At 43.9% G+C, this 27,761-nt stretch overlaps 1 protein-coding gene across 8 annotated transcripts in view; it reads right to left on the reverse strand.

The window, feature by feature from the left end:
- Positions 1 to 27,761, reverse strand: part of EYA3 (EYA transcriptional coactivator and phosphatase 3) — a 51,164-nt gene that overhangs the window by 7,627 nt on the left and 15,776 nt on the right. For 5 of the 8 annotated variants that reach the window (XM_038160975.1, XM_038160973.1, XM_038160974.1 and 2 more), the window contains 12 exons: positions 22,870 to 22,964; positions 20,918 to 20,961; positions 18,810 to 18,889; positions 15,415 to 15,481; positions 14,492 to 14,634; positions 9,709 to 9,846; positions 4,894 to 4,976; positions 3,344 to 3,527; positions 2,445 to 2,584; positions 1,305 to 1,388; positions 629 to 718; positions 151 to 209 (listed from right to left, as the gene is read on the reverse strand). In XM_038160975.1, coding sequence (XP_038016903.1) covers positions 151 to 209; positions 629 to 718; positions 1,305 to 1,388; positions 2,445 to 2,584; positions 3,344 to 3,527; positions 4,894 to 4,976; positions 9,709 to 9,846; positions 14,492 to 14,634; positions 15,415 to 15,481; positions 18,810 to 18,889; positions 20,918 to 20,961; positions 22,870 to 22,902 — 1,145 coding nt within the window. In that variant the 5' untranslated portion in view covers positions 22,903 to 22,964. Of the gene's footprint in view, positions 1 to 150; positions 210 to 628; positions 719 to 1,304; positions 1,389 to 2,444; positions 2,585 to 3,343; positions 3,528 to 4,893; positions 4,977 to 9,708; positions 9,847 to 14,491; positions 14,635 to 15,414; positions 15,482 to 18,809; positions 18,890 to 20,917; positions 20,962 to 22,869; positions 22,965 to 25,249; positions 27,341 to 27,761 lie in introns of those variants that run through there. The other 3 variants (XM_038160976.1, XM_038160979.1, XM_038160981.1) reach the window with 3 other exon arrangements.

A 27,761-nucleotide genomic window follows, 5' to 3' on the forward strand; every position in this document is an offset into this window, starting at 1 on the left:
TCAAAGAAATGCCCCCCAGCAAACAAATACTTTGCCAGGTTTCATTCCCTGGCACAATGCTGAGCTCCATCCCTGAACCCCATCTGCATTTGAAGTCTTCACAAAACCTGATTACATCAGCAATACATTTCCTGCATTCATCAGTACAACCTCAGATCCTGGCCATTGTCATCAGATGCCACATCTTCTATGTGTACCTGGTCACACTCCTGTTAAAGACAAAAAAACCCCAAAAATAAAGTCATGTTGTGGTAATCCAGAAACACACTGACATCTGCAGATTAAAGAAACTGTGATAGAAACCAATCCCTTCACACTTCCCAACAGCAACAAGCCATGCCACACTGCCAAGCGCTCACCAGTCCAGAAATGCAAATACAGATGAATCAGACAATCAGACATCACTCTTTTCATTTGTACAGGTTCCAGCAAAAACCCAGCAGAAACTGAGAGAGCTCCTGACACTGGAAGGCTGCAGAACACCTGTCTCAGTTAACAGTGCCTCCCTGATTTGGCTGTGCTTACAACAAGCAGTAAGAGGCTCTGAAGCACAGAGTCCTCACAGAGTGGGGTGTGATTCTGCCATGGTAACGTGGAGTTCTGCCTTTCAAACACATTTGCCATGTACCTCCAAGTCATTGAAAAACAAGTGAGTATCAGCAACTTCAAAAATCATCTCCTCCATGGACAGACCTGAGCCAATCACTAGAGTTGGATCCTGGAAAAACACAAAAAGAAAATGTAAATGCACTGTGGATACAGGCAGGAGGGAATTGTCATAAATCTCCCATCAGTTAAACTGCACAGAGTTTTCCACTGAATATCAAACCTGGCACAATCCCAGACACATTCAATGACGTGAACTACAATTTCCCTAGTATTTTAAACAACTCAATTAAAAAAATCCAAAAAAACAAACACTTCAGTGCCCCACAGGAGAGACTGATACATTTTCACAGTGAGCACATGAGATACATTCAAAAATCTGCAATGTTTTTTGGCAGAGAAAAACCACTTCTTTCCCCTATGTGCCAAGGACCTCAGTTATTGCCAGTGAGGGTGAAACCAGTTTGACAGACTTGCATTTTAAGAAGGGGCATGTTGGTGATGTCCATGTCCTAGCTCTGTATAAAGACAAATTTAGTTCTTTCCCTGCCCCAAACTACCAACAACTTAAAAGTACCACCGTAGAGAAAAAAAAAAAAAAAAAACAACAAAACCAAAAAACTATTCCTTTTTCAAAGACTAACATTTAATTCTGCATGACAGAAATAGGTTTTCTTCCATGGAAAAGACAGCATTACCTTGCCATATTTTTGAGCATAAGACCCTGTGAGAAGAGAATGGAAGATGATGATGGTCTCATCCAGGTCCCAGAGAAACACCCGCTGCAGAGAGAACAAGAACAGGTAAGAGCTGAGACATTCCAGGCACTGAACTGCAATAAAGGAACAAGTTTTAGAGTTAATTTTGTGGTTAGCTGCAGTATGCTTTAATAGGTGTGAACAACAGTTGTCACCTTACAGGCTGAACACATTCAACTCTTCAGCTGATTGCACTGCAGTTTATTTACTGCCACAGAAGCACACATTCAGGCTATGGCTGTTTGGTCAAACTATTTCAAAAGCTTCTCTTGCTTTTATAGATATGAAAGTAAAACTTAAGAGTGCTAATGAATTTTAAAGCCCTGCTGAGGTAAAGTGTACGTCCTGTGATCTGGAGAGCACCAGGGCCATGCCCTTGGTGTTTGTCAGAGAAACCTTTGTTATAAATAAGGCAATGGGCTGCCAGGAGGAATGGCAGAGTTCTGGTACAGAAGGACTTTGAGAGCTGGGCCAACAGGCAGGGTGGAAAAACCCCTTACACTAGTCCAGGCTGAAGGAACTGGAGGGAAAATTGGACACCAGGACAAGCCAGTAGCACTCTCTCCCTGTGGAAAAGGTGACTTTCCTGCTGGAGTGTGCCACGTGTGCCAGAAAGGAGGTGCTGTCTCAACCTATTTGGCACTGGGAAGGTTACCCCAGACTGCATTCCTGGTCCCAGAGATCTGTGAGGAAATGAGAGTTGCCAGCAAAATGCTATTGAGATGGTCAGCAGCCCACAGGAGAGGCTAAGGAAACTGGGATGGCTTCTCTCAGCAAAGAGGAGACTAAGGGATATCCAGCAGGAGACCACAACTAATTGAAAGGGAACTGCAAAGGAGGTAGACACAAATCCTTTTCAGTAGTGGCAGATGGAAAATTGCTGTGGAAGAAGAAGGGGAAATTTGCAGCATGGGAGATTCCAAGTGGAGACAGACAACCTCCTTCCCTGGGTGGATGTGGTAGTGCTGGGACAGATCACCAGGTACAGGATCTCACTGTCTAGGTACAGGATCTTTAGCCCTGGAGGCTCCCATGGCTCAGGCAGACAAAGCCACAGCCCCAGTGCTGGGGACTATTTACCTCCAGTTCACTGTCCTGTGAGGAGGAGGTGTCTGCTTTCCTCTTCCCTCTGTTCTTTCCAGAGATGTTTTTTCTTGCTTGCTCATCTAACTCTTTACTTGCTGTTGCTCTTGGTAGCAAAGGACTTGTGGATGCATCTCCTGGAAGAAAGAAATCCCACAGCTCTCATCCCCTTGTGTCTCAAAACAAACACCAGTACAGCACTGGCCACAAACCACCTCAGCAAAAGCTAATATGTAACTTTACTATGTGGATGCAGTGGTAGTTGAACCCTGATTAGAACATAAACCAGGATTTCTTCATCCCATCATTTCAAAACAGCTCTGTCTCCTCAATTTAGTTCCCCAGAACTGAGCTATTGCAAGAGCTACTGCCTGCAGAGCAAAGCCAGAGCAGAGCAGTCATTTCACTACCCTAGAACTACTCTATTACTCAACTATGTCTGTTTTATATAGAATATAAAAGAGTAACAGTGCTGATGTTGGCCCTGGAGACACAGCCTTGGCCAAGCAGCATGGCCATGACTGACAGGGAGATGTGATGGAGCCTGTTCTGCTACTGCTAAGAACATCCTTCCTAGGGAAAGAGGACGTCACCTCCTGCATCATCCTCTCCTGCAGCCAGGTGTTCAGAGTACTCCCTCTCCCTGGGGCACACAGATAGTGCTAGGTGTCCTGGAATGGCAGCAGTAGAAGGCCTCTGACACATAAGTTTGGCTGGCCCACGATAATACTCTGCACACCAGGGAGACCAGGAAGGTCTCGGGAAGGTTCTGACAAGGAGGGCAAGTGTCCCATTGGGCCCAGCATGACAAGATGCTGCAGGTAGCCTCTGGAGATGTTTCCCCACAGCTGCCCCCTGCACTGTTTAGCAGAGGGATTTCACAGACCCAGCCTCACCAGAGGAAGGTCTCTGCACTGCCCGAGCTGGCACCAGGGCATTTGGTTTCTCCTCTGGGTACGTGGTGCTGGCTAATGCCAAGCTCTCCGTGCTGCTGTCTGCTGGTGGCACCACTCCAAAGCCTGAGCTGGGGTAGCAGGTCTGGTACTGGGTCTGGCCAAGGATGGTGTAGGTAGGATACTCCTGTTGGGAGAAAGAGTTAGTGATGGTAGGACACCTCAAGCAGAAAACACTGAATCTCTGACTTTTGTATTAGAATATCCTGTCCAAGAAAAATCCCAGCAAGAGCACAGTCTGACTTTATGCTGTTTCATTCTGCACATGTAAGACATTCCCAAAAAGGGCTGAGAGCTCTGGCTGCCCAATGGCTCTGCACGGGCAGGCTCTGCAGAGGACACCAGTGATCACAGGGCCATTCCTCTGCTTCCAGTGTCTGCAAAAATTAATTCATAATGAATGAAGTGACAGTAACAGGGGAGTTGAATGGATGCCAAGACATCAGTGCACTCTGGGCTCCTGAATGTGTGGTTTTGTCTTGCATTTAACAGTGACAGAAAGTGACCTTGGGCCTCGCTGAGGGCACAACTACAGGATAAATGACCCTTACTCATGTGCTGACTTCATCAAGCAATAATTCTGCATGCTGGAAGGTATCCATTTATGAAAACTACTTAATTCATTTGGGAGATTGCTCAGCACCTGGAGCTGTGCTTGAGGATTTCAACTTCTGCTACTGACAGTAAAAAAAGCAAATGTCCCACCCATCACACTATTCTGGTACACAGTGCTCTCCTGATTCCCTTCAAGAGCAGCCTGGGTTTGTGAGCCAGGTACCTTGGTCTGAAATACTAAAAGAAAACCTTTTTTTCCCCTTACATTTCCAAATAAGTTTATGTTTAAAAAGCAACAGCACAACCACAGAGGGATTTTTGTGCATCCATTGCATTTTCCACACTTCCTGTATTCTCTTTCTGAAAAGCTGGACACTGAAGGCTTCCTCTGTATAACCAAGTACTCAGAATGGCAGTTAACCACCCACAGAGGAAAAAGGCAGGGGGAAATGGTCTTTGTTAGCTTGCAGGGCCATCTCACTTTGTTCTAGTCCACCATCAGAATGCACACCCTACTTTACTGGGTTGGGGTTTTGTTTGTGTACAATCTCATTTCCTATGCTTGCTGAGGGAGAACAAAGGTGTCAAAAAAACATCCAACTCTAATCCTCCCTGCAGGTTTAGTCCTCAAAACAGCTGAACTGTTTCTTCCCCTCCATCTCTCTTGCAGAGATCTCAGTTTGCAGACTCACCTCACAATTAGCAGATGAAGCAACAGCTTTGAACAGATGAAGTGAGTTTGTTGCAAAGGCCAAAGGGAGAAGCACCATGGTGAAAGAGACAGCAGGAGTGATTTGGTGATTTGAGTTACACACTGAGCCCCACAGCTCCAGTACCACTGTGCTCCATTTGAAGTGACATTTCCATGTTAGTTTTGAGCAACTTGTTAAACAAAGGTGAAGGAGATGGTGCACATAAATTTACCAAGGAAGTTTTACCTGTGAGATGCTGGCTACTGCTGATGTGGAAATATTGACAACGGTTGAGGATGTAGAGACTGGACTGGCATTGGTAGTTGAAGCTGTAAAATTGAGAATTACTGCATTAAATATTCTAGAAAAGCATAAGAAATGAGAAGTTGTGAAATAAATACTTACTAGGCAAATGTGCAAGCACTTGTGCTTCCAGCAGCACTCTGCTACCAACACCCAAAAAAGGACTGGGGTGTATTTTGACACCAGTCAGATTTCAGTTGGGTTTACAGGAAAGGAGAGCTAGTACATCTTTAAAAAGAGTCCTTTCCAATGGTTCAGAAACCTTTTCCCTCCATGGTTGCTAAGCAATTGGTGTAAATTAAAAAGGCTTTACATCTTTACTACGTGTTTTGATAAGACAACAGTCCCATTCTGATGATCAATTAGTAGCAGTGGAAAATGAATCAGAATAAATCAAGAAAAAGCATATGAATGTGTTTAAATCAGTTCTGTTAAAAAAAATCTGCATCAAACTTAGTATTTTCAGTCTAATTAGATTTAAAATTTAAGGAAACATTAAGAAGTTTCACATAGTAGAAACAGAGTGTTTCCTGCTGGAGAAAGTGAGCATCTCTCCCAACATCCCTGTGTCTAGAACAGCTTTTTGGATGGGACTTTGTGAAATAATCTGTCAACAGCTCCTAGGATGAATTCTTAGGGGCGTGTAGTTGTTGGCACCAACTTGAAGATGTTTCCTAAGCTTTGTGTCACTGCATTCAGGTCTTCCAAAACACAGAGGAACCTGCTAGAGCAGCACTTGGGAACACCAGTGGTTTAGCAGTTTTTAGGGGACTGCAGACACAGGGCCACTCCATTAAACATTCCTCAGCATGGGGTTTTGGGACTCACAAGGATAACAACGAATAATTAAATCAGCAGGAACAAAACCAGAATGTACAAAACCACATGCCACCAATAACTATTTTGTTTTCTAAACCACCTTCCTCTGCACACAAATAAAACCAAAAAAATCACTTTTAGATGCTTATATAGACTTGCAGAAATTCACAGTATTCCTACCTTACCATCACTCTGAGAAAAACCCTTATTTTCTGCAAATACCACCACACAAAATTCACCCCAAGAACTCAAGCTTCTGAAGGCTTCAGTCCTGCTCCCCCAGGAAAACAGACCCACCATGAACTCTTAACGAGTGTATGTTGTGCTATGGCAAGCACCAATACTGCCCGGTGCCTCCTAGAAAGAGGAATGGATCCAAAATACACCTCCAAAAATTGAGGAAAACAAAAGAAACAGATCTTAAAAGACGTGTAGAAATACACAGGATTTACAGGAGATAAGATATACGAAGGGTGACATCTCTGTGGAAGCAGAAACAAGGGGAAGTAATTAGCCCCAGAAACATTTAGAAAAAGGCAAAAGGGCTGCACTGAATATCAATAATGGCAGTGAAGACACTCAAGGACCCACAGCAGCTCCACAGGTACTTGAAGCCCAGCTGTGGAAGCCAAGGAACCTGTCACAGCCACCCCTCATAAACTGCTCAAAACCAGGGGCAGTTTCCAAACAAAGCTCCTTCCAACCACACGTTATGGAAACTATCAAGGCTGTTATCACCTTAAGAGAAGGTCCCTTCCTAAGCCCCTATGAGGCCCAGCTCTGCAGAAAAGACCCTTGCTAACTGAACAAACCTGCCATGCAGCCAGGGCAGAGCAGCTCTCTGGAAAACAGACCGTTACACCACTGCCCTCAAGACTCTTACTGAGAGGAAACAAAGTGATTCTTATCTGTAATGCTCTGCAGAGGCTGCTTCTCCACTGAGATTGATTACACAAGTTAAGAAATGAGAAAAAAGGTTTGGCATTCCCTCATATGAACTTCATTGTTTATCTTAACTCTAGTCTCCCTCCAACAAGTCTTTTTAATAATCCTGTCTCTAAACATTGCTACATACCAGATTTTTTCAAACAGTTCCCACCACACGGATGAACCAATTCCTTCTGCACTGTGGGGCATTTCCTTTTACCTGTGAATGGGCCAGATCCATGCAAAAATATTTGGCAAGGATTTTGCCAAACATGACTTGAAGGGCTGAGGTTTAAAGACCAGCAAATACAAGTAGTGCATTAAAGATGCCATGACTCTTTTCCCCTTCTCCCTTCTTTATCCCCCATTTCAGACCTCCTCCTTAGATATCCCTGCCCCCTCTAGCTTATTAATCCAAATCTGCTTTGCTTCAATCATTTTCAAAGAGCCAAAACCATGAAACATGGACTTTTGAAGAACCATGCACTAATTCCCCTCCAGTGGGTCAGCACACTGTACAGCTGTGTCTCACCCTGCTGAGCTGAGTGGAGAGAAAAGACAGATATTCCAGGGATTACTACTGAAACAACTCTGTCCATCCTTCCAGCTCTGCTCTCCACCACCTCCCTGGCACCAGCCCCTGTACTGACCTGAACCCTTGGTGGGCTGCTTAAGAAGGAAATACAGCAAATCTGAAAAAGGAGTTTGCCTTTTTGCGAGTCTGCAAAAAGTTATTCTAAAAAGCAACAGCATTTGCACAATTGGAGTGACTTTTGCACACTTTGGGGTGACTTGGGCTGTGCACACTTCCAGAGAGCAGCCTGCAAGGAAATTTCTCACATCACACACTCTCCCAGCAGCACAGATTAAAATCCCTCTCCTGTGTGAAAGCCTGACAAAGCTGGGGTGAGCAGTTTGCAGAAGAGTCCAGGGAGACCTTAGAGCCCCTTCCAGCATCCAGAGGGGATCAGAGAGAGATGAAGGACTTTGGACAAGGGATGGAGTGACAGGATAAGGGGAATGGCTTCCCACTGCCAGAGGGGAGGGTTAGATGGGACACTGGGAAGGAATTCTTGGCTGTGAGGATGACCAGAGAAGCTGTGGCTGCCCCATCCCTGGCAGTGCCCAAGGCCAGGCTGGACAGGACTTGGAGCAGCCTGGGATAGTGGAAGGTGTCCCTGCTCATGGCAGAGAGGTTGCAAAGGGATCATCTTTAAGGTCCCTTCCAGCCCAAACAAGTCTGTGATTTTATAATTCTACAGAACATGGCCTGGCACGGGTCTGTCACCTCAGCACCCCCAGGGATCCACCTGCCCCCGTGGGGCATCACTGGGAAATCTGCCCGGGGTCATGATGTGTAGCAGCACTCCTGAGCCCTGGCAATTCAGGCTGGTGCTGTGAGACAGTGAGTCATTCTGCTGCTGGGACTGTGGGCAGCAGGGTTATGCTGGAAGAAGGGAGTATTTCCAGTGTTGCTTTCCTTTTATTTAACTAATTGAATTCCATGAGTGTTTTGCTCAGTGCCAAGATGCACGAAATTGTTTTTCCTCAATCAATGAATAAAACTCTGATCCTGCTGCTTCTGGAGCCCGTGTGCACTCACAAAAAATGGTCAGTTCATTGCAGTTAGCAATTTATGAATGCAGCTATGCATGTGAAAAGTAAATTAAAGATAAATACTACATTAGCATTGACTGTCTCAATAATGCAAGCTGAGCAAGACTTTCCTCTGTGAGAGACACGCTAAAACCCACTCACTGCTAATTTCAAGAACTATCCTCCTTTTCTTGGCTCTGATGAGACCATATCTGGCTGTGGCATTCGGTTTGGCCCCTCAAGCACAACAAACATGTTGATAAAATTCAGTGGATCTGCTAAAGAGACACCAAACCAGTCAGGGATCTGGAGAACATGCCCTGCAAGGGGCATCTCAGGGGAGAGGGACCGTCCAGCCAGGAGAGGAGGTGGCTTTGGGGACTTGATGCAGCCTGCTGGTACCTGCATGGACATTAGTGAGAGGACAGACACAAACTCTTTTTGCAGGTGTGTAGCAGCAGGAGGAGAGAAATGTTCAGAACATGGAAGAGGGAAAGCTCTGAGTCAACAAAAGAAAAAAGCATTTCATCATAATGACAGTCAGATTCTGGAACTGGCAAAATTTCCATCCTTGGAGGTTTTGGAGATGTAGCTAGATAAAGCTCTGAGCAATCTGGTTCTGAATTCTGTATCAACTACTCTTTGAGCAGGAAGCTGAACTAAAAATTTCCTCAAGTCCCTGCTTTATTTTGTGAAAATATTCCACAAGGCATAGATTACAAATTCCCATATTGCTTTATAAAACTTCCACAAAAGAGACAAATTTTCACCATTTGTCACCAAAACATAAATTCCAGCCTAAGAAGAGGTATCAATTTGCACATATGTGCCATAAGCAACAATATTGCATTATTCAGCTATCTGGCACATTCACTCCTAAAAAGTGCTGTGGAAGCTGCTGAAATTCAGCACCTGCCTTCTCAGATGTGGCACTTCCAGCAATTATAATATTTGAGTGGCAGTCCTATACTGAGAAATTCACTTCCTAGCAGATCTACCAACCCAGTCAGTGTGTGTGATATGCAAGAGCCATCTACCTCCAGAAAGAATTAAAAACAAATGTTTAAAAATCTCACTGCAGTCAGCATACTTCCTGGCATCAAGCTAAAGACCACAAACAAAGAGAAATGCGAGAGCATTCCCAATAAAGCATGCAGGAACACAACACGGAGTCTCTTTCCCCTTCCCACTTGCTCTTCACCCTGTTCAGCCCAGCAGCATGGCACCAACGAGCCAGCCTGGTGCACACACAGGTGTGAGGCAAATACAAACCCACAAACACACAGGCACAAAGAGAGAAGAGGCAAAGCGTGAAGGAGCATGCACAAACCAAGGACAAGCGTGCAAGCCTCTCTAGTTTGGTATCTGGACTCAGTTAGGTGGAGAGAGATGCAGATAAAAACCATGCCAAGTTACCTTCAATGGAATAAGAATAATGTGCTGGGCTGGGCTGGCTTGTGGTTAACCCTGTAGTGCAGGTAAGAACACTGTGCTGACTTGTAGATGGAGTCTGAATTAAACCACTTTCAGGTTTCATACCTGGCCACAGTGCACCTGAATCAGATAAATTGGACCAGTTACAAACAAATATGCTGGGACCAAACAGCATGCTCCTACCTCAGATTAAGATTTTTGCTCATCACAAAGGCAAGTAACAAATGACACATGGAAAATGTTTAATTTCAGCAATAGTAAGTGCTGACTGTCAGGCTGTGCAGGGATTAGAGCTGGTGACAAAATGGCTGAAAAAGAGAAAATTAAAAGCACCAAGAAGAGTAATTTGCAAAACTTTTAACTAAAATCTGTTTGTGTCACTGGGATTCACTGCCCATGCAGATAAAGGACCTGCCAACGGCTGTGATTTTGGGCTGAGCTGCACAGCACTGCAAGTGACATCTGCAGTTACACAGTGAGGCCAAAGCTGGGATCTGTGAAGGCCAAGCTCAACACTTCCACTACTTCACTGGGCTTTGGGATGAGTATTTTAAACCAAGCCACAAGTCAGTAATTTTCCTAGACTGACAACAACAAACATAGAGCTAAAAAAAAAAATTAAAAATCTGACTGTTTCTTCCAGACTTCCTGTTGTTTTGGAATGCTTTTGTAACACCCCTGGGCACAGCATAGAGAGCAGAGTGACTGTAATTATGTGGACAGGGCACACTTAGCATGTGACCCAGCTCAGGTGCTGTGTTAAGGTGAGGTCTCTGCACTGACAGGTGCCAACAGTGTCCAAGTGGGGCAGCTCAGCTCAGGCCTCACTCTTCAGGGCTCTTCAGGCTTTCATTTGAGTGTCTCCAAATCTACAGCCAAAGTCAAAGACAGTTCTCCCTGGCCCTGGTTAGGAAGCAGAAATATTTTGAGAGGATCTACTTATAAACAAGCAGGAGTGTGCAAAGCAGAAGGACAAAGGACGTTTGGAGCTAGACAGAGTTCAGGGCCATCAGAAAGACCACCCTCCTTTTTAAACAGCCTGAAAACAGTACCAAGGCTGCAGAAGCCACCTGCAGTCCTTCACCCACTCCAGCAGGATTGAGCCATAGGCTGTGAGCTCTAGGTTTCTTACCTAAATGACATGGGAGACTCCATCAAGCTGAATATGAGCAGCAGCTCCAGGAGGTCACTCCATGCTGCAGCTTTGTCAGAATTAAATTCTGCAATGGCCCTTTGATTTATTTAAATATCTGATCTCAAACTGACACCTATGAGTCAACTTACATCACTCCCCTCTGCACAGTGCAGGGGGGAGTGCATTGCACTCCCCAGGGTTTGACTCTTCAACTCTCAAGTTGTGTCTTCGTTAAAGTTTCAAACCTCCAGAACCTCAGTAATTAGCAAAGAAAAGGAAAGGCTGATTTCAGAAAGACTGTAGATACACTGCAGACACTCCAGAACAAAACATGTGAAAAAGATCCTCCAAGCAGAGTGGGAGTAGCTGTGCTCGTTTAGCCTGGGAAGGGAGTGCCACCATCTCCAAATGGGAGAGCAGTTCTCACAGGGGACAGTAACCAGAAGCTCCTTAGGGCACAAGACAGAGGGACAAGGAGCAGTCAGCATCGCAATGTGATGGTCACACGACATGCAGAAGTGCAAAACAACCTGATAGTGAACACAAACCCACCCTGATGCTATGGGATAATGACCACCCAGGGAGTGTGGCAGCAGGTCAGACACACACAGAGGCGTTGGCAGCTCTGGCTGGAGCTGCAGGAGCTGATTCAGGTCATGTGCTAAGGCATCTTTCAGCCCCTGCCTTCCCTGACTGTCTGGCTGTTACAGACATGTCCTTTTTACTTTCTATACCCAGGCACGCTCCTGGACTGGTGGCAAATGTCCTTCCCCTCTCATTCTGCAGGACAGCATGATAAGCTATCTCATGTCACCGTGAGATTTAATGAAAAATCCCTTCACCAGGATTTTTCTCCTGAGAAGCTGAGAAACCTCAGAAAAGAAATGTCAACAAGAATTATCTGCTGCTGTGGAATGTGGCAGGTGCATCTTTCATTGGTTCCATGTGAATTGTTTTTACTTAATGACCAATCACAGCCAGCTGTGTCAGACTCTGATCCGTCATGAGTTTTCATTATTCATTCTTTTCTGATGTATCCCTTCTCTCTATAGTTTTAGTATAGCATTTTAAATATAATATATTATCAGAAAATAAATAAATCAGCCTTCTGAAACATGGAGTCAATTCCTCATCTTGTCCTGGGACCTGCAAACACCACCACAATCTCAGCCTCAAGGAGGATGGAGGAGAAGCTGTGAGAGGGGGAGTGAGACTCTCCCATGTCCAATGGCAGCACTGTATGTCACAGAATGTCCCAGCACACATCTACAGACATGGAAAGGCCCCACACAGGACATCCCAGCACTTGTAGGTTTTCCTTGAGTTAATGTAAGCCATCACATCCAGGGTGCTTCTAATACCAGCTACAGCTACACATATGCAGCCTGGATGTCACTACTCTTATTTTAATGCTTCTTTAATAAAATCTCTCCAGACCACAAAGGCACCCCATGCAGAACAATGCACTGAACACCAAGAGAGGTGACAAATCACCAAGAGCATAGGTCATTATTTATCTAAAAGGAGCATCCTGACTTCAGCCACCTCCAGACTATGCTTGTGTTTGTCAGCTTGCTTGCATTTCATGCTGGTTTGTTCTAGTTAGAGAACCCACGGTGTCTTCTTTCTGGCATAGAAACAAATATGAGGTAGAAAAGACACACCAACCTCTGTAACAAGCCCTCTGATGGTGGTAAAACCAAGTTGTTGGCTCTCACCTGCTCACTAGAGATTTTGTGAGCAGAAACAATTTCCAGAATTCCCTCTGCAGTGTGCATGTTCAATCCTCTACCTTCTACCTCTCCATCAAACTGTGCAAGGTCCATCTTCTCAGCAGGACTCAACAGGTAGCACTCCACTGTGATTTTCATTACTGGAAATAATGACTTTTAACATCTTCCTAACACTTGATTTCACACTAAAAATTCAGGTGTTTAACAACAGACCTCAAAATCAACACCAGACATTTCAGTAACTGAAGACATTTTGGATATTTTACAGATGAAAACTTCCTTTGAAATCAACAGAAAATGCAGATCTCCTTCCAGGTCTTCAGAAGAATTTCTAGTGTTATATTTAGACTATAATATTGAAGCAGCTGAGTACCTCTGCACTCCAGAACCTTCGGCTTTAAAAAAATGAACACTCCCCCCAAATATAGCCACCACTACTGCAACCAACAAAACATCACACACACAATAAACTAACAAAACCCCTACACCTTCCCTCCCTCCTTCCAAAATTGTAGAAGTCTAAACCACTGTTTCAAACAACTTCACTGGAGCACTCCACATATTTACAAATACTTGTCTTTAAAAACACCAACATGTGACACATTAAAACACAACAGCACACAAAGCAGCCGCAGGGCACCATGCACAACACACTATCAAAAAACACCAAATAAACGAAGCAAAGGAAACCACCAGCCACTGTTCAGATACAGCAAAAAAAAGTGCAACAAGGCACTGAAACCAAAGTGCAGGCACCCAGTGAGGAGGAGTACGTCCCAGCAACCATTAGTAATTACAGTATTAGTAATTTAACTTATGTTTAACAAAGCCAAGTCTGGATTTATTATCGTTCCTACACCCTCTTTCAAATATATAACGACAAATCAATTGTTTTGTAACCTTTACAAAAGCCCATGCTCTGTCAGCAGCTAACAAAAGCCAGAAATGCAGCTGTTTTTATTCAAAAACATCTAATTCTTTAACTAAAGAAAAATTCATCCTTACACACATCAAGGTATTAAGATTCTAGCAGTACAGAAAAATCTGCAAGAGGCTCAGTGCATATGGTTGTGCAGTACAACCACAAGCCCCTGAGACATGTACTTAGAATCACAGAATAGTAAAAGTTGGAAAAGACCTTTAGGATCATCAAGTCCAACCATTAATCCAGCAGCACCATGTCCACCACCAAACCATGTCCTCTGCAAGGGGTGGTGACTCCACCACTGCCACAGGCAGCCAGGGTTCCACCACTCCACCACTTCCACAGGCTCCCCCAGGTTCCCTGCATGGTGATGTGATGCTCTCCCCTCTCATCAGTGCTCCCTGCTAAAGGGATAAAACAGCCTCTGCTCCCTTCCATTTTTTGGGAGCTGCATTTGCAGAGACTGGTAGCTATTAAAAGGGCTCAGTTATTAGAGCAATTTAAGCAAATTATTTACCTAGTAAACTTGGAGGCATTTTAACATGAGCTCTTAATTTGGTGAAAGATGAAATAAAAATGTCTTAATCGTGGACAACAACAAGGAAAGGAGAAAGGAGAAAGGAGAAAGGAGAAAGGAGAAAGGAGTTGTAGTATGGGGTGTTGTGTCATTTCACTAACAAGGAAACTGCACAAACACAGCTATACCACAACTAAAGACAATTATGATTTCAAACCAAGAACCATATGGCAAATTTCATGGGGAGATCCAAAGTAAGTGCTTTGTAAAACATCTTATTTTTTAAATTAGGCACTGATGTCTTGATGGGACTTCATGTACAACTTCAGCTATGCATGAGCTCTCCTACAAACTCTTCTCTCCAGCACACCTGGTCACACTTAACATTGGCTTTTCAATGAGACATAAAACAGTAATTGCAGGCACAGAGAAATCTTTGAAAAGTCACTTTTTACCGAAAGGAGGTAGTCCATAGGTCTGGGTGGTCTGGGGGTAGATGGTGTAGGGCTGGGACTGCTGTAGTGCTGGGTACTGAGGCTGACCAGGGTAAGGGCTCATTGTTTCCGACACTGGTACAGAGAGGATATGTGCATATGGCCTTGGTGAAAAGAGAGAACAAAAGTCAGAAAGAACTGTTTACATTATGCAGCTTTCAGCCTTCAAACCAGAAGACACATTCAAAAATTGCTCCAGAAAGGAGAAACTACTCAGACTGACAATTCCTCTTAGAGCAATAAGCCCCTTGCGCTTCCCAAGGCAGGCTCTTGAGTTTATAGATGCTGCCTGCAGTGAAACTCCCTCCTCCACAGTGCCAGAGCCCCAGTGCCCATCCAGGACTGGGAGGGCAGGGTGGGTTGGGAGGGACACACTCCCCATTCCATGAGCAGTCAGTGCCACTCATCATGCCTTACCACACCAGACCCTGAAGCTACTTAATCTAGCAGTACCTGTAAGAACCAGGGGGACACACACAGAAACTACACAAAAACAAGCAGCAGGGGTTAAATCCTATCCTGATCCAACAGGAAGAGCTACAAAGATCCCTAAACACAGTGAATGATGAGAAAATCTTATATTCCCCTTATATTTATTTATGTTCCATTTGTTTATTTGACAAATATCATGTGCATTATTCACCAAGACTATCATGTTAATTACTTTAAGGGCTTCATTTATCTTTGTGGGGCTTTCATTTATCATTTATAAAACAACAGTCACTAAAGCCAAAGGGTGAATTCTGTAAATTCAGGGTCCTCAGCAATGAGTATCTGCTGCCAGTAATGGGATTTACTGCACTAGAGAAATGAATAAAGATACAAAAAAATTACTTCAGAGAGAAGTATGAGTTATAGAACTCAGTAACAATTTCTTGACTTACTTTGCAGAATACATTTGTGAGGTATAATCATTTGATGACCTTGGGATATAATCAGTGCATGTCATAACTGAAAAAAAAATAGTTTGTGTAATTAAAGAGGTGCTTTCAAAACCCAACAAATAAAGACAAATATCGATACTCATGGTACATTTTAGTCAACACACAGTATTTACAAAGAGTTTTAGTGCCCTGAATATCTGTTTCAAAGCAAATTCTCAAAAACACACTGTTAAACTGGCACAAAAAATGTTTTGCCAGCTCACAGCCGGTAGATCAGTCAGTCACACTATTCCTCCCTGTGAAACAGAGCTCTTTCCCTTTATCAGCTGGTACAATAATTTTTTGCAACTGTCATAAAAAAACCTTTGATTTCAGTCCTCCCCAAAACCCTGCATATTTGCTTAAAGGGGCTTCATCTGCACCAAGTGTAACATTTCTGGGTCCTGGAGCAGAGACCAAACATCTGTTTTGCCAAGCTTTCCTCTTCCCCTGGGTACTCTATGCATGCATGGCTCCAACAATCTTTCCTGCAAAAACAAACAGCTCCACTCAATATTCTTAATCCCACACATCCAGGGAAGCACAGCTGCAGTGCACAAGGCTCAGAGATGCCTCTAAAGTAACCTGGTAGTTACATTTAACCAGATGTTTCCATTTTTCTGCTTCAATAAATCCACAGCAATTGCACTCTGAGACTGGTAAGAGAGAGTGGCTCAGCTGGCAACCCAGGGAAGAAATGTTTCACAGGTTCTCAGTCAGCACAACCCATGGCTCTGGTACACCTTGTGTGAGAGAGCTCTGTTACAGCACTCCAGGTTGGGCTGGAGACGGGGACTTGGGCTCCTATGGCTTAATCCAAGAGCCATTAAACACTCCTTGGATTCACATCGCCTGATTAAAAACTCAGCTGTCCATCAGACTAGGAAAGCAATGATGGGCAGGAGCCCAGCACGGAATTTGGCCCTGTGCAGCCCCTCTGGCACATGCCACCCCCAGAGTGCAGCCTCTCTGGCAGGAGCCCAGCACGGAATTTGGCAATTTGGCCTGTGCAGCCTCTCTGGCACATGCCACCCCCACAGTGCAGCCTCTCTGGCAGGAGCCCAGCATGGAATTTGGCCTGTGCAGCCTCTCTGGCACATGCCACCCCCAGAGTGCAGCCTCTCTGGCAGGAGCCCAGCATGGAATTTGGCCTGTGCAGCCTCTCTGGCACATGCCACCCCCAGAGTGCAGCCTCTCTGGCAGGAGCCCAGCATGGAATTTGGCAATTTGGCCTGTGCAGCCTCTCTGGCACATGCCACCCCCACAGTGCAGCCTCTCTGGCAGGAGCCCAGCACGGAATTTGGCAATTTGGCCTGTGCAGCCTCTCTGGCACATGCCACCCCCACAGTGCAGCCTCTCTGGCAGGAGCCCAGCATGGAATTTGGCCTGTGCAGCCTCTCTGGCACATGCCACCCCCACAGTGCAGCCTCTCTGGCAGGAGCCCAGCATGGAATTTGGCAATTTGGCCTGTGCAGCCTCTCTGGCACATGCCACCCCCACAGTGCAGCCTCTCTGGCAGGAGCCCAGCATGGAATTTGGCCTGTGCAGCCTCTCTGGCACATGCCACCCCCACAGTGCAGCCTCTCTGGCAGGAGCCCAGCACAGAATTTGGCAATTTGGCCCTGTGCAGCCCCTCTGGCACATGCCACCCCCACAGTGCAGCCCCTCTGGCAGGAGCCCAGCACAGAATTTGGCAATTTGGCCTGTGCAGCCCCTCTGGCACATGCCACCCCCACAGTGCAGCATGCTGCTGGGAGCTACAAGTGCTGTGACTGCATCTGCAAACACATGGGTTTATCAGCTCAGATCTACAAGCACCATACCCAAACCCTCAGCAAACACAGCTGCACTGCTGTGGATCCAGCTGATTTCCCTCTGAAAGCAAAGCACCCAGGCTTGCCCAGGAGGCAATTCAGGCTAACTGTGTATCCCTTGTGCAGGCCCAGGGGCCCTGCTCCTCCACATCTACCATTACAAGGGACCACATTTTCCCTCTCCCTCTGGAGTGACTCAATTAACAGCCTCCAAAACAGGTCATGGATAACAGTATACTCTGCCTTGGGATTTGATCCAAATGCCAATAATGTGCTCCAAAAAGTTGGGATTTCCATATTGGACCCACATTATTGGTCTTGTATGACCGCCTAGTAAACTCTCCTGAGTTACACTGAGGAAAGCAAGACAGTGCCAGGCAGCTCTAACCCTAATCTGCATTCTGCCACCTCCATAACCTTCTCTTTGTGTGATCTGAACACAAGCAGCTGAGAAGTACAAACCACCAACCACATGTGCTGAACCTCCCAAACAGTCCATGAATCACCTTCCTCTGCTCCTCAGTGTTTGCCTTTACTCACAGTGTGAAGCCCACATAGCACAAGGACACAACAGGAAACACAAACTGGGAACTTTTGGACCTAAAGGCTTTCCTCTAACACTTGTCAGTTCCCACACGTTTAGGATTCGTAGGGGTTTTTTTAAGAATGCCAATATTCATCTGAATAGTTATGCAGTAATGATTTTTCTAGAATTCTAGGTATTTATAAAACTGCATATAAAAATTAGGCAATGGTGTAAAAAAGAAAAAAAATCCCACAATACCACTGCATGCAATTTCTAGGATTTGCAAATGGCTTATCCAGTTAGGCAGCAGGTTTTGCAGGATGAAGTTTCTCGTAATACCTGTAACACCACAGTACATGGATTAAAATAGCAATGATTAAATCAATTACAATGGAAAGTTACACCTTACACACTTTCAGCTAAGGTGAGCTGACTTACACTTCAAAATATGTATTGGCAGTCAAAGGTATTCCACACAGGAATCTGACTCTCTAATAACTTCCTGCCCTCTTTTTCCAAGAGAAAGGATACACCCCACTTTTCACTTAGTATGCAATCTTTGTATTTCCTGCCTGTTTCCTCTCTGTTTATTTCCTAAGAGCTTTCTGCAGACATTCAATACAATTCAGAGTCTAAGATGAAGAGTATGGCATATTGCTACAAAGGACCCAACCAGCTGTGTAGAGATAATGATTTATAAACCATGTTTACAATAAGCATTACAACTGATATTGACTCAACCCTCAAGAAGAATCATGTCTAAGGCAGATAAGACACAGCAGTACCCAAAAGCACCCAACAGCCAGCTGAGGGGCACAAAAATATTTGTTAGAAACAGGTATTTCCTTTCCATCAGGCATTAATACTTTGTAAACACTACAGCAAACGCTTGCTTTACAACTGATAGTGAGAGCAGGCTAAGGATTACAAGCAGGAGACAAAGCTTGTGGTTGATGAAGCATGGTACCAGGCAAAGACAGGAGGAAAGACAATGGGGGAACTCCAGAGATACTCACTCTCACTGGACATGGGAAGGTTTGAACCAAGGTTTGAAGATTCAGTTTTCTGATCACTGACTTCTGTGCTGCTCACATGACTGCCAGGACAACAAAGGTGCAGTATTAGCATTATGAACTCTTAAATTAACATCCTTGGGCATCAGAACCCCTGGGTTCAACCTTTCTGGCCAAGGCAAACTAACTCTTCACAAAACCTAGCCCTGTGCTCTTTGCTATTTCAGGAAGAGATTCTGAGATCTGCAACTGGAATTAGACATCCAACTATATGGGGATTGAGTGGCCAGGGTTTGGTAGAGGGGGGACTGCAGGGATGGCTTCTGTGAGAAACACCTCTTGGCACCTCCATTGCACTCCTCCAAGCTGCAGCAGCCAAGGAACTGCTGCCAGCAGTGGTGTGTGACCCTGCTGTCACAGGCTCCCCTGCCCACGGGCACTGCCTCACTGCTGCATTTGTCCCTGAAGAGCAGTGTTGAAACATCCTTGAACTGGGGGTCACTTCTGTACTTAAATATTTGCAGGTTACTGGATTATTCTGGATTTGTCCCACATTGTTTCAGTTCCATGTTGATGTTGCTTAGTTCATGTACAGAGTAGGAAGTACAGGTAATTTCTGAATTAAACTGTTTTTTCCTTGATTATTGCCTTCCAGGCTTTAGTTTTATTATTGCTACTTCTGCAACACAGCAGTCCATGAGGTTTTGAGCCATCTGTGTGCTGTTCTGACATTCTGAAACTGCAGTTTCTCAAGGTGAAGGAGCCAAAGGAGCTGTTTATTGCTGCTGAAGGGGGACCTCTCTCCTTGTAGCTCAGGTGTGCACTAAGCATGGTGCTCTCTGCCTCCCTCCATGACCTGACTCCATTCAGCATCCCAACAAAAAAACAACTGCACAGTTTTGTGCTGGATGAGCAAATTAAGCTCTCAGGAAGAGCCTAAAGGTGCCTGAGCTGAACTACACAGGGAGCAGGAGGTTGTATGAGAAATAAACCCAAACCTTGCAACACCTTCCCCCACCCAGCCCTGCTTTCTGGGCTCAACTAAACTGATTTTTTCCCCCTCCTCCACTTCCTGCAGTGCAGGGGCAAGGGAGAAACAGGTCCAATAAATTCTTTTAAACTAATCCATTGGTCAAACTTAAAATCATGTATAGCTTTATTAAAACAGAGCCAGAATATTTAAACAGAATATTTAATCAAGTTAGAAATGCAACTTTATCCTTCTCCTCTCTTCTGTTTTTAAATACTGAATGTCCACAATTTTAAAATCCAAGGATGTTTACATTCAAATCTTGAGCTCCCTGTGCCCATAGGGAAGGTGTGGTTGTGCTGAAGCAGGGTAGCACAGGGGAGAGCCCCCAGCATGCTCAAACCTGCCCATGCTGCCCTCTCTACCCAAGAGAGGGAAAAAACCCTCCCTAGGGTCTGATTTCTCTGACCTCAGGTGGGCCAGAAAGGGAGTCTGTGTGATTAGATCAAAGTTCTAATTTTGAGAATATACTACGTCCACTCCTGCAGAAATGGTGTTTCCTCCTTGCTCTTGTTGGAATGGCAGAGACTCCAAAAAGAAATCTTTCCTCACTGTATTTGCTGCTACTCAGAGAAGTAGAATAAATCCTAATATAGCTATTCTCATTATAAGTAGTAATAATAATAGTTAATTCCTTAATACAATACCCATCAAAAAGTATCACTAAACCCATTAAAAATAATATCACACAACAGCTTTAAACAGGAGAGGCTACCAATTCAAGAGTTTCATTTCTCAGAGCAGTTATCCATTGTCACTAAGAATAGTAGTACAGATATTATTAAAGTATCCTGAGCCTCACCAAATTAAATGCATGTTATTTCAGTCTCATTCTGTGAAAAATAGATGAGATGATGCCATTCTCTTTGTGGCCACTTTTATAAAAGCTTTATATCACAGGGCTAGTTAATTATTTTTTATTGGGAACTTAATCAAAATTATACCAAATCCAAATACAACTATATTTTCCATAGCTCTGTAAAAAGTAAATCAAGAGGCAAATTTCAAAAATGAAAGCTTTATAATTGTAAAAGACCATAAAGAACTGTTCCACACTAAAATCAAATTTAAAATCCCATACCTCAGGCTCTGGTCTCTGGATTCCTGCATCTTGGCTTTTTTCACCTGCAAAGACAAAAATGTTCAGAGCTACAACTAACACAAGCTGGAAGGTTCAAAGTGGTGGCTAAACTCACAGCCTTGTCCTGCAGCCGAGAACTCATCAGTGTAACCTTGGGCTCTTCATCTCAAAACAAGCTTTTTCCTAATTAGAAACCAAGGGCTAACTCTGGATCTTGTACAGCAGAATTGTGATGTTAGTTACATTAGTAACAGGCACTGAGATATAAAGCCACAAAAATGGCTGGTAAGGACAATTTTGTGGAAATTGAATAAAGCAGTCATAAATTTTAAGAAAATCTCATTCTGCACAGATTCAGCACTACAGCCACAAATGTTGATCTTTTCCCCCTGTATTTTAATATTGCATCAAGATGGGAACATGAATACTTCTTCTGTAACAAATTAGGAGCTTTGACTCCTGACTAAAACCAATACAGCACTTTTCCTCATTTTGCAGGTGCCAGCTGGATCCTGTTCCTGTACAGGGTATTACACCACAGACAGCATTGGCTTGAACACAAATTTGGTTTCTACAGGCTACAAACATTACTGTGAAACTCTCAGAAGAATGCTAGGGTGAGTTTCTCCTGCAAGAACATGCCATTACTACCTCACTCATTCATTATGACCCATCCAGTCTCATGTTCTGTCACAGAATGACTGACTGGTATCACTGGTATTCTTAAAAGAAATTACCAAGAAAATCTTTAGCTGAATATTACAGCAGAATCTGCTTAAAGGACACACCACTGAAAATTAGCTGTACCCTATCTCTCATGCCCTAAAGAATAAAGACAGTTTTCATTATATTAGGAATGTATTTAGAGAGATTCCTTTTTTTAATACAGGCAATTCATTTTTAAACTCTTCAAATAGCTGGAGTACAAACTATACGGTTTTGCTGCTTAGTTTCACATTTTGTGGATATTACTCAGGCCCATTATCTGCAGCTTGTGGAAAGCCAGGTTCTGAATAAGTTTGCATTTCCATTTCACTTGACTTTGTTCCTACGTCATAAAATTGCATAAATGACCTTACAATGTATTTTCTAACTAGTTTAACTGAAGAATATTAAATTTTCATATTAAAAAGGCATCAAAATCTTTTCAATTACAACACACCCAAAGTGCCCTCAAGCACATTATTCTGTTTCTGTGTGCATTTGACAAGGTCTCCAAGATTACAAGCATCACTCCCATTGGAACTTGGCAATTTCTTGTTGAGTTTGTGCCAGGTTTATTTTGGGAACAGAACATTAATACAAACATTTCTGTTAAATTCCTACACTATTATGTTTTAGATACACAAGTTAACTCACCTCATACTGTATTGATAATTCTCCACCCAATGCTTCCACGCTGTGTTAATATCAGATATTGATAATGCAAACACTATTGCAAATACTTCACATACATGTAGCAACTTTAACCTTCACATATGCTTCCCTACCCCGACCTACTGTTGCATCAGTCATTTAAAAATGCCTTCCACTTGTGGAAACAATGAATCACAGGATCTTTTCAAGATCTCAAGCATAAGAAGAATTAAAGACTATAAACTCTGTAATAACCAGCATGCTGAATCTGTCCCTAAAATAGTGAATTTTATTTTCTCTACCACAGGTTTGAGATAAGTGTGGTTTTCTGAGCATAACAGGTAATCATTTTGCATAGAAAAATCATAAAGTTCAAGAACTTATAACTACTCCTTTCTTACTACTGCCTGTACAATTGTAGTAAATTAAATGTACAGCACATTTTACAAACAACAAAGTGCTTTTTGTCCTCTGGATAAATACACTTAAATATAAGCCTTCTTTTCCAATATTAGTTAAAATAACTGTATATCAGAATTTTGAGATCACTAATTTGTTTTATATTTTCATTTTCAGCCTTTTTAAAATATACTTACTGGTTGCTCAGGTAAGTCTTGTGGCTCTTCCATGGGTATTACTATTTTAATGCTTGAATTATTCAAACTGTGTGTTCCTCAGCAGTCTTCAAGCCCTGTTAAAAAACGGTGTTCATGGCTTTATGTACTTTTTGAAGGCTTATCATTTAGGCTATCAGAGAACATTAATTGCTATATACTCCTCCCATAAAACTCGTGTGGCCATCTCCCAAATAAAATACAAAATTCATATATGGAAGGATTTAATAAACAAGGGATTTAGCTTTAAGCTTTGAAGATACAGATTTTTCATGCACATGGTACATTTCTACATCATTTACTCGGACCACGCTGACTGCAGAAGCTAACACACTAATCAGACACGTGCACCATGATTTTAAAGACATTTAAAATGATCAAGTCTGGTCTACTAGGTCAGTAAACAGCATGATTCAATCTAACCTGTTTTAATTTAGAACATTTATATAACAATCAAAGAAATCAGGACAAGACTGTACACCTAAATGCATTTACACACAGTGCTGTTCCCCACCAAATTCACAAAGCAAGTTCATTACTTCAACTGCACCTTTCAAAAAGAGAAGTTTGATGAAATTTTATAAAAGAATTTTTATTTTGGAAGCATTTAGCAGAGAGATCTTATATACTACATCAAAAAGCTGTTGCCTTCCAGGGGCTTAAAATCATGAAAAAGAAATTTTGCATGCTATTTTCACAACCTGATCAACTTTTTCAATTTGCTGGGCAAAAGAGAAAAGCCTGTGTCCTCCTGGCTTCCCCCTGTGCCCACCTGATGTGCACGAGCAGTATGATCTGTGTTTTTGCTCTTTCTGCATCTCATTTTGGAGCCACTTTATTAAAACCAACCCCAACCTTTTCAGAGCAGCTTTTCCTGAGCTGCCTCCTCTGCCACATGCCCACACAGCACAACTTCAGAGGACTGCAGAAATGAGAAGAAAAGCTGAAAAACACTTAGAGGGTTGGAGAAGTTAAATCCAGAGACCTTCTGTGCTGAGGTACAACCTATTCCTGCCTCCACAGGCACAGAAGTCTGGCTCTGTGTCTGCAGCAATGTCAAAGGGCTGTTTTACACACCACTCCTTCCTCTAGGACCTTGTTTACCCACCCTGTGCGGAGCATTCAGGCGCCTGCAAACCATGGGATTATCCCCACACAAAGTGACTGAACTGGTTTACAGAAACAACTTTCTGGTGTCCTGGAAACCATGGCTGTGTCCCCTCCCCGGCTCCTGCCAGACCTACTTACCCCGGCAGCACGTGTAGCCGCCCGCAGCCCGGCTCCACGTGCCAGCCAGAGGGATGCTATGCAGCCTGCAATAATTCCAAATCAACCATGAAAACACAAAGGGTTTCTCCCTCATTTGAGGGCAGGTCTTACGTGCCAGGGTGTATTATATGTGTCAGGATAAAATTTCATGAGGGTTTGAGGATTTTGCAAGGCTGCCACCCCTAATCAAAGCTACTTATCATTATTGCCTGAATTCTATGTCAACTGAATTCAAAACCAGTCTTTCCCATAATTCACGCTCTTTAGAAATGACCCTATTCACAACACACAAGTCTACAATACAAAGTACTACTGTCACCTTTGCAGTTGTTCCTCCTCAAGTTTCAATCAATTTTAAATATAAATCTTATTTATGTTTTGTAAAAATAACAGAAAAATTAGGACTGAAGAGAAACTCTGGCACTCAGAGACTATACAAAGGAGTACAAAATACAATGGCCAAGAGCAAGAAGATCTGAAATTCATACCAAGAAGTCCTGTCCCTCGTCATTCACTTCTGTTATTTAACACTGTTTTGTTGTGTAATTTCATAGAAGAATCCCAAACTTAACTCTTCACTATGGGAAAACTATTTTACATTCCACTGATGCAGGAGTAACTTCCCCTGCCATGCTTTGCTTAAAAGCTGAAAGTAGTTCTTGAATTTTGGTTTTCAGAAGGATTTAAATAATTACAAAGACAAAATTATTCTTAAGAGTCCCACTGGAGTATCTCACGTGCATGAAGAAAACACTCTCTCCAAATAATCTGCACCTTGTAGCACCTGGAAGGAGATGATTGAACCAAAGCAAACCAACAGGAAGTGCCTGCCTTAATGGCAGGCAGAACTGGACCTCTGGTGGCTTCATGCCTTCTCCCAGGGAAGTGAGAATTCCAAGAGAGAACTTGGAATGGCTAGGCTCGTGCCATTCCCTGTACCTCCAGAAACAGCAGGGGCAGAAGACACCTGACACTCGAGGTGCTGCGGTTCCACAGCCCAAGCAGCTGGGTGAAATGGAGGCACTGAGCTCCACATCTGACAGCAAGGGGTGAGGGCATCCTCCCCCAGCCAAGGCCAGCAGCAGCAGCTTACAGTGGTGTGGGAAAAGGGAGGGCTCCTGCTTCTCCTGAGCTCCTGCACCCCACTCCTGCCTGCCTGCCACTCCCTCCTTCCTGGCCTCCAGAGGCTTGTGAGGTTGAACACCAGTCTGGGTGTAGGATCTGCCAAGGGAAAAGAAAGAGAAAGAGAAGAAAAACCAGAGAGACCCAAGCACAGTATTTCTGCTAAGCTGATGACAGAAAGATCAGCTCTGGCCCTGCACAGCCCTGTTCCAGGGGAGCCAGCAGGATGAGGGTCAGGAAAAACATGCAAGCAGAGCAGCAGGATGTCCCTTTTCAGCCACAGCCATGGTAAATGAAACCATAATTTTATCATCTACTTGATGTTCCACTTTGATGAAGCAGAGGCATGACAGTGATAAAGATACCACAGCCTTTTCACCTGCACCACCACCCAGTCACCAGGTCCTCATGCAGAGCAGGCACACATCTTCTTGTGGCTGGCACAGAAAGTCCTTGGATCATGGCACGGCAGGAACCCCTCCCTGCCTCTCTCCTCCTGCACTGAGAGGCTGAGTGAAGCTGCTGTCAGCTCCAAGGCTGAAGCCACCAGAGGAGGATCCAGGGAGCAGCTGCTCCTGCCCCACTCATACCCCTGACAGCCCTCTCCACCACAGCAAATCCCCAGCTGCCCCAGCCAGCCCCAGCCCTTGGTGGGTACATGCCCCAGGGCCCCGAGCCCCTCCAGGTGCTCTCGGACACCTCCTCGCCCTGTACAAGAGCTCTGAACCACCCAGAGCTTGGCTTTCCCAAAAATCAAACCCAGCATCTTGCACTTGCTCAGCCTGAGCTGCCTCAGAGGAGCACACTGAGCCAGCAGCTCACCAGCCACAAAGATGATTTTTAAAAACTGAAAATACACAACACTGATTTTTTTGTTGAGGTTTTTTGGGGGATGTTTTTGGCTGTTTTGGTTTTTTTTGCACATCAAATCTCAAAATTAGATTTTAACTTGTATAAAACTCAAGTTAACTGCACTTCAGGTAAGCTTTATTTTTTTTTACACATTACTACAGAACATTTTTAAACCCTAAGTGAACATAACAGCAGTGGTATCAAAGATTCAGGAGGTGAGAATGCTTCTGAGGGCCACTGGGTTTGTGAGTGAGAAAAACAGTACAAAATGGAAGCAAGTGTGCAAGAAGCCATTAAACGAACTGCTGCAATGAAAGAAACATTCAGAAAAATTACTCCATTGTTCTGCTTCTGGAAACCAGCAAAGTACCACACTTTTGTCCTTTATGGGATGATTTTTGTTAATTACCTGTTAAATACTGTTCTGTAATATGTGAATTAAACACCAGGTTTTATTTGATCTAGACTTGTTTTGAATAACCATCCTGTTTAATTCCAACTTGCATGGAACACTAACAATGCAAAATAATAAGAACTGGGTTTGCATGTAATTTCATTCTGTTTGCTCAATTTAAGGAGCCACATTATCTAAACTTCAAACCACAGGGCATCAGAGCAGAGGTATGAGCTGCAGGATCACTCTCAGCAGCTGCCTTCTGCTCTGCACACCTTGATGCCAATAATTCACCATTAAAAGCCCTGGCAAGTAATCTCCAGTTTGTTGCACTAAATCTTGTTTTAAAAATCCTAAAATACAAAGCCCAGCTTGGTCAGACTTTCTCAAACTCAATACTCTGGATAGAATTTCTGAAAGCTGCCTGCTATGAGCAGGATAGACTGCTGTTTACTTTCAGCTTCTGCTTATCAAGCCCATCTGCCCTGGCTTTGAATATAAAGTTTCATGCAAGAAACAGTTCTCCCAAGCTGCAAATAATTAAAGTCAGGATACTGTGATAAAACCAACACACAGTAATTATACTGATTAGAAAAAAAAGCTAATTGACTATGGTTTTATATGACTTTAAAACAGTCACTATTTCCCTAAGAACGAAGTTGTGACTGGGGCAATGAAATTACATCTACTAAACAGAGTTGGAATAAAATCATAGGATCATTATTTATTTTGGAAAAGACCTCCAAGATTAGGTCCAACCAATGCCCAGCACTGCCAAGGCCACCACTAATCCATGTCCCCAAGTGCCTCGTCTTTTAAACCCCTCAAGGGATGGTGACTCCACCTCTGCCCTGGGCAGCCTGTGCCAGGGCTGGGCAGCCCTTCCAGGGAAGAAATTTTCCCAAATATACAATCTAAACCTTCCCTGGCACAGCTTGAGGCCATTTTCTCTTGTCCTGTCCCTTGTCCCCTGGGAGCAGAGCCGGACCCCACCTGGCTCCATCCTCCTGTCAGGGAGTTGTGGAGAGAGCAAGATCCCCTCAAGCCTCCTCTTCTCCAGGCTGAGCCACACCAGCTTCTCCAGCTGCTCCTCATCAGACTTGTGCTTCAGCCTCTTCCCTTCCCTGAACATGCTCCAGCCCTTCAATATCTGTATTGTAGTGAGGGGTCCAAAACTGAACCCAAAAGAGGGGGAAATCACTTCTCTATTCCTGCCTGACACACCATTTTTCACAGA

The sequence above is a fragment of the Motacilla alba genome, chromosome 23 (genome assembly GCF_015832195.1).
Source record: "Motacilla alba alba isolate MOTALB_02 chromosome 23, Motacilla_alba_V1.0_pri, whole genome shotgun sequence".
Taxonomy (NCBI): domain Eukaryota; kingdom Metazoa; phylum Chordata; class Aves; order Passeriformes; family Motacillidae; genus Motacilla; species Motacilla alba.